General features: G+C 37.2%; 1 protein-coding gene across 1 annotated transcript; it reads left to right on the top strand.

Annotated features, from left to right (window-relative positions):
* Nucleotides 1-493: 493 nt before the first annotated feature.
* On the top strand, nt 494-6,097 carry LOC110457297. Its single transcript, XM_021508502.1, has 6 exons — nt 494-549; nt 2,045-3,055; nt 3,296-3,357; nt 3,730-3,859; nt 4,028-4,432; nt 4,711-6,097. The coding sequence occupies exons 1-6, from the start codon at nt 541-543 to the stop codon at nt 5,272-5,274; spliced, it is 2,181 nt and encodes a 726-aa protein (XP_021364177.1). The 5' UTR covers nt 494-540; the 3' UTR covers nt 5,275-6,097.
* The last annotated feature ends 593 nt before the right edge of the window (nt 6,098-6,690 follow it).

Below are 6,690 nucleotides of genomic sequence, written 5' to 3' on the forward strand. Positions count from 1 at the left end.
TCTATAATAAGAGAGGCCTAAATAGTAAACACGCTTACTTCATACATGTATAGCTATGTGTGGCCTTGTATAGAATGCTATTGTGTGGGCTTGTGGTATATCGGTCATTTGTGTGTATGTGTAGACGCTTGATTGCATGGGTGTCTCTTTTATATATTTCCTTATGCAAATAGACACACTCGGCTATATTCAATATGCCTACTATTGTCCAAAAAAGCCATCATTATATACAACTAAGGTGTAGATAATGTATGTAGACAAGTAGTGTACGTATATGATGTATGTTACGCTTCTGCTTTCTTTATCGATCGATGCACAACAGGAAGTTAAGATATATACACAATCATCAAGAAAATGCTGACACAGAGATCAATCGGGGTGGAAAACACGAACATACCTGTTCGGGATTCCCTATCCAATGCGCATGCTACTGAACTATATATAGGGTATTTGCCTACTATAAACCAATGACAACGTCTCACGTTTGTGCATATATAAACAACCACTGCGGTTTAGACGTCAGTCAATACAGACCCCTTAATGCCCAAGGTAGGTAATGGCATTGACAATCTTATCTTAAAAGCCGATTTTACAAAAAATATCATGATGCAGTACTCACGTTTATTGCGTAGACACTATAGTTAATACATAAACGGGTTCTGTTCATGATATATTCATAATAGAAGGAGATCTATGGACGAGGTCTACCCGCAGTTTATTTGTGATGTCATATTGCTTCACCCCAATTATTAATATCTATGACTCGTCACAGAAATAGCCATTGACACACAAGCAACGCCAGATTACTTGAAGATGTTTTTTGGTGGAGTCTGAGTAGTTTCTTGGTGCTTTGTGTCCATGCAACATATGTTTGATATGTTTTGATTGATTTATTGAATGATCGTTGTAACAGACATTTTGAAGTTATAAAGGTATTAAATTAAACACAATTTTAAAAGTAAGCCGCCATGACATTTCAATTTGTTTTACATGGCCTGTATGAACTTGCTGACATTGAAATGTCACGTTTGGATTTTCTTTTACTAATAAAGATAAAGACATCTTAAGAAAATCGTTATTTAAAATTTCATGCTTTCTTTGACTGTTGTTAGGTTTTCATTAAACATTTGTTTTTTGTATGCCGTGTAACATAATTTCAACGTTTGTTTACAACTCTATCTAAATAATGCTGTGGTTTTATTTTTGAATATGCATGCATTCCTAAAGACGTTTCCTCCTCAGTGAATGTAGACTGTCGTATTTTAGCTGTTAACCTAGCCGCTTACGTAAATTAAGAAACGTTTTTAATCGAAAGGGTTAACGGTTTTTGCTTTCTTAATTGCAAACCTTTTTTTAAATCTCCCCTCTTCTGAAATTGTTGGAGTTTTCATTCTTTCTAACCACACTTGTCACACGTCCATCCCATCTTCCTCTTTTGTCTATTGAACTTTTAAAAACCTGTTCATTTGAACAAAGATTATCGTCAATGTTACAGTAATATGATTCGTGCATCCTATCTTTTTGAAACTTTCAATATAAACACGTTGCACTTGAAAAATCATATTCCTTCATTTTTCTCTTTAATTTTTCATGCAATGAGGAAATAAAAAGTATTTATTAATAGCCTTCCATATGCATTAAAGCTTCTGACGGCCACTAAATTACCATGTATTGTTTTATCACGAGGATAATGTGCAAACATCCTTTTCAACTGTTCAACACTTCACTTTTTATCTTCCTAGCGTTGTTTGCAAACGTTGATGGTAACACTGAAAAACAAGGAGCAAACTAAGGAAATACAGCGAGGTAAACTCTTAATAACTCAGGAATACAGGGGGGTAAACTCTTTATAATTCAGGAATACAGGGAGGTAAACTCTTTATAATTCAGGAGTACAGGGAGGTAACTCTTCATAACTCAGGAATACAGGGAAGTAAACTCTTTGTAATTCAGGAATACAGGGAGGTAACTCTTCATAACTCAAGAATACAGGGAGGTAAACTCTTCCTAACTCAGGAATACAGTAGTTTATTCTTCTTTTCAGATGCCTCCCATCAAAAGAAAAAGCACGGAGGTAACTATGGCAAAGAAACTTAGTCTCCGGCGGGACACCACAGTAACGCTAGCGTCATCAGACGAGTCATCTTCTCCCGCTTCTTTACGGTCTTCAGCATCCATAAGGCGCACCACCTCAAAATTGTCTGTAAAATCTTCATCCTCTATCACCTCACTTAAACGAAAAGCGACACTTGTTTCGGAAGGACCCGGTATCTATTCCTCAGTAATCGCTCTTGACTCTGGCTCTTGTGTCGGGAAAACCGGAAGTCTTAAAGCAGCTTCAATTGGAAAGGATTGCGATGTTATACCGGTTCCCCCACCGGTTTCTAAACGGCGAAGTGGAAGTAGGACGTCAGCAGCAGTTAATACCCTGCGTAAATCTGTGTCCGAGTTGAAAGATCTGATGGAGACAACATCAGCAATGAAAAGTTCTCTATCAAAAAGAAAGTCATCCCTCGTTAAAGAACCATCCCTGACAAAGGCATCGCTCTCCAAACGGAAGTCCAGTGTCCCTGGCCTAAATCCCGGCACCGATTCAACCACTAGTCCACCATTACCACCCGGAGGTCTACTTGAGATCGCTATTTCATTTGACACCACGGGATCTATGTATGGCTCTCTGGAGGAAATTCGTGGCAGGATAAAAGACATGGTTCAGCGGTTACAGGCAGACATCCCGGGAATCAGGATAGCTATAATCGCACATGGCGACTATTGCGATGCCAAAAACTACATCGTAAAATGGATTGACTTTGGGGCAACTGTCCCTGAGCTGTGTGATTTTGTAGAAACAGTCAAACGTACCGGTGGCGGAGACGCGGACGAATGTTACGAGCTGGTGCTACGGAGGGCGCGAGAAGTGTTGTCATGGACACCAGGCAGCCAGCGATCTCTAGTGGTGATAGGAGATAGTCCGCCTCATGAACCGGGGTATACGTATGACGGCTTTGTGAACGACATAGATTGGCGAGTGGAGGCTCGAGAGCTTAAGAAAATGGTAACTAGCTTTTGATGGTTGCAAAGCGTCATATCTCATATTGGTTAATTTCATGTTCAGTTTAAAATGATTTCTTATCTAAATAAAGTAGACTTTCTACTGATATTTTAAATTTAATTAGCGAACAATCTGGTTTGGATTTTTCTTTTGCAATATAAACTATGACCAATATAAATTGCACATTATATAAAAATGTTGTATTATGCATGACTTGTCACAATCCAACATGGTTTTTTTCAGGGTGTCAAGATATACAGTGTATATGTTACACAGACCACGGTGTTTCGTATAAATCGAAATTGGTAGGTAGTTCAATATACCACGTGAAAAGAGATTATGTAATTTATGTTATTTAAGAGAAATTGGCGACCTATTCCATTATCTGTTTACCTGTACACACCAACCAATACTCAATACTAGACGAAAACATATGTCCAGATATCATTATGAAAGACCAAACACATTTAAGTAGCATACATTATTTAATTATGTAACACAACGTAAATTGCTATCATTGGCTTAATATATGAACGATATTAATGAGATAATTCATTTTAATTACTAATGTCAATCCTGTTCCACCATGTATTATTGTCATCCATTTGTATACTAGTATAGGTAATTCTGTAGACTGCATTGTTTATGATAATAAAAAAATGTCATTGTCATTGTAGGGGCACATCTTTTTATGAAGAGATTGCGACAGTAACAGGTGGAAGAGTTATCCCTCTTGATAAGTTTGGAGTTCTATTTGACATGCTCATGTCTATCTGCTATAAGGAGAGTGGATCCGACTTGTTTGATGTAAGTATAACTTATTAAACATTAATGTCTTTTTATTTTTCTTATTCATCATGTATGAAGTAGGTACATCTAAAATAAACTTATAATTCGTGCTGATGATGTAAGCAGCTCAAATCCTATATACTCACTATAGTTAAACTAAGAATGTATCAAATTGAACTGTTATAGGCTTATGAAGCTGAAGTTATGGAAAGAGACAAAGGCAAAACAATGGACACGACATTAGCTGGAATATTCACAACCCTCGGGGGCAAGAGGAGCAGTGTTAAGTTTGCCCCGACATTGCCAGGAATGCTTCCTATGCCCGGAACAGGAATGCGTCCAGGCGGACCTGCGATTCCATTACCCTGGTCAGGGAAGTTTCCAGTAGGACCTGCGCCTCCATTACTCGGACCAGGGAAGTTTCCAGTAGGACCTGCACCTCCATTACTCGGGCCAGGAATGTTTCCAGGAGGACATGCGCCTCTCGGGCCAGGATTACTGAAATTAGGACCGACTGGACTTTTCGGAACAACAACCACTCCTACATCTAAATCTGCAAGGAAACGGAATAAAACGACAAAAAAGTCCAAGGTAAAATCTTTAAGCATACATAGTTTATAAATTATTTAATTCCCAGGTGATAGAGGTCTCATGATGCTCGTATGTATTGACGTCAAACAAGTAACGTGGCGGCAGCCAATTGCATACAATTATTGCTTTTGTATTATTATAGCTATTGGCTAACAATGTCCTACTGGGGGATTTAAAAAAAATAGAATAGATATAAGTGCCCACTGGTATATACGTACGTTTATATATTTATGTAAATAAATTCAATGAACTGCTAAGTATCCAAAATTGTTTTACAGAAATCGAAATCAAGAGCTGAGTCAGGAGGGCGATTAAACAGAGAAAGTCTCACAGACACCAAATTCATAAAGGGACCCCTGAAACAACTGGTGTGGTCGAAATGGATGGTAGGCATTTCCAAAACACAGTCTGTGATCGGACCCGACATCGCCTTTACCCGTCGTGATTGGTGTGACGCCTTTTGCAACGGAGGGGTTCTTAAAGGGAAAGATGTGTGTGATGTCCCCGCTGTGTACGAGTTTGCTGTATCTTTGAATGGAAAGAAGAAATCGTACCCCGTTTACTACAGAGTAACAACAGGAGTACCACACGGCAGCACTTGGTTCAACTATCTCTTCGCACAGAAAAAGGTTCGCCGCGTCATCAAAGATGTGGTGAATACTCACACTCAAATCCTGGTAAGGAGGGGCCTGTTTAAAAGGAAAAGATCTTCATTCATCCAGAAAGTGTCCCAAATGATGTTTAAGAAGTATGATTATGCATGGACCGGGCGTAAAGAGAGAAAGATGAAATTCCGAAGCCTAAAACGATGCGGGGTTCCCATTTCCAGCAATTCATACTGAACAACAAGTGGGGTAACCATGACCATTTGTATGACAGCGACTCATACTGAACAACAAGTGGGGTAACCATGACCATTTGTATGAAATCGACTCATATCGTATTTGACATCCGAGATCCTAACACTCACTTGTACATTTATTGTTTGTTTTCTGATAACATAGCCATGTTTATTTATATTTCGTATTTGGTATTTGCACTAGTGGTCTCTGCACTTGTGATTATTATTTCTTGTTAGACTAATAAGTTACGCAATAACCTTTTCGTGTTGTATTGGTAAAGTACTAACTTGGTTTTTGTGTTGTTTTGGTATTTATATACAGTAATCCTTTATCTATTATCAAAGAAACGATATTATTTGGACTCTCGAAGAAACTATGTACCTCAACAATTAATCATAACATTAACTAACTGTTTATCAAATAACAATCGCATCGCGCTATCAGCGTTATGATTAAGGCACTTCCTTAATTGTATGTCTCTTATTCAATTTCGGAAAGACCAGAAATTTTTTAACATCCGGGTCTTGCCTTTAGTTTTGTGTTGCAGTGTCTTACTGTCCTTCACTTTTTTGTGTTTCTTCATAGTTGTTGTTATCATTGAGTTCAATGTTGACCTTGATGATTGACCCTGCCATACCTTTTTTGTGAAGAAATGCTTATAAGAAGGAATAGCAATACAGAAGTTGGATACTTTGGACTATTACCACAGGACTACTCTTTACTTAAAACGTTTACAGTCACTATTAAAAGTGTTTTCTTTTTATTTAAACATATTTTTATTTGCATCTTATATACAAAAGGGATTGGGCACAAGTTGTCCAACTTATGTAAAGCCCTTTCCCAATAACATAATGAAATACATATATACAAGATGGCAATTTTTAAATTAATTAATATTTTCTATTAAGTTTAATGTTACAGAGAGAGAGAGAGAGAGGCATAGCTTGAAGATATTTAATGTGAGATCGTGGTAGTGATCTTCTCCGACACAGACGGCACTAGTAGAAGTGTTATGATGAGGTATTTGTTGTTGTATGATGTTTAGTTTTTACGACGTGTTCTCTATTTGAGAAATAAAAAGCTTTTGTTATATATGTATCTTAATGTGTTTGTGGTTTTTAGTTGCAAATGGACCACTGGACATTTTTCTCCGTTTTATATAAAACTATTGCGTTTTAGTTAAACGGAATATTAGATGATAAAAAACTTAACAGAGGGGTTGCTATAACAAATAGTTTTTTTTTTTATAAACCATATTTTATTTCGTAAATTTGCAATTACAATATACAGGACATTTAATTATTACATACATGAAATAGGATCCAGAAACAAGTTATTAAACTTCTATCAATCTGTTTCCTTAGCAGAAATAATAATGGATAACAGAGACTTGGAGTAGAAGAAAGAGGAGAAGAA

This window comes from Mizuhopecten yessoensis, unplaced genomic scaffold (assembly GCF_002113885.1).
Source record: "Mizuhopecten yessoensis strain PY_sf001 unplaced genomic scaffold, ASM211388v2 scaffold9073, whole genome shotgun sequence".
Classification (NCBI taxonomy): domain Eukaryota; kingdom Metazoa; phylum Mollusca; class Bivalvia; order Pectinida; family Pectinidae; genus Mizuhopecten; species Mizuhopecten yessoensis.

Bases quoted from the DNA above. Each gene is read 5' to 3' on its own strand.
- LOC110457297 (XM_021508502.1), top strand. The intron at 3,056-3,295 runs GTAACTAGCTTT...GGTTTTTTTCAG, and splicing joins CTCGAGAGCTTAAGAAAATG to GGTGTCAAGATATACAGTGT. The intron at 3,860-4,027 runs GTAAGTATAACT...GAACTGTTATAG, and splicing joins GTGGATCCGACTTGTTTGAT to GCTTATGAAGCTGAAGTTAT.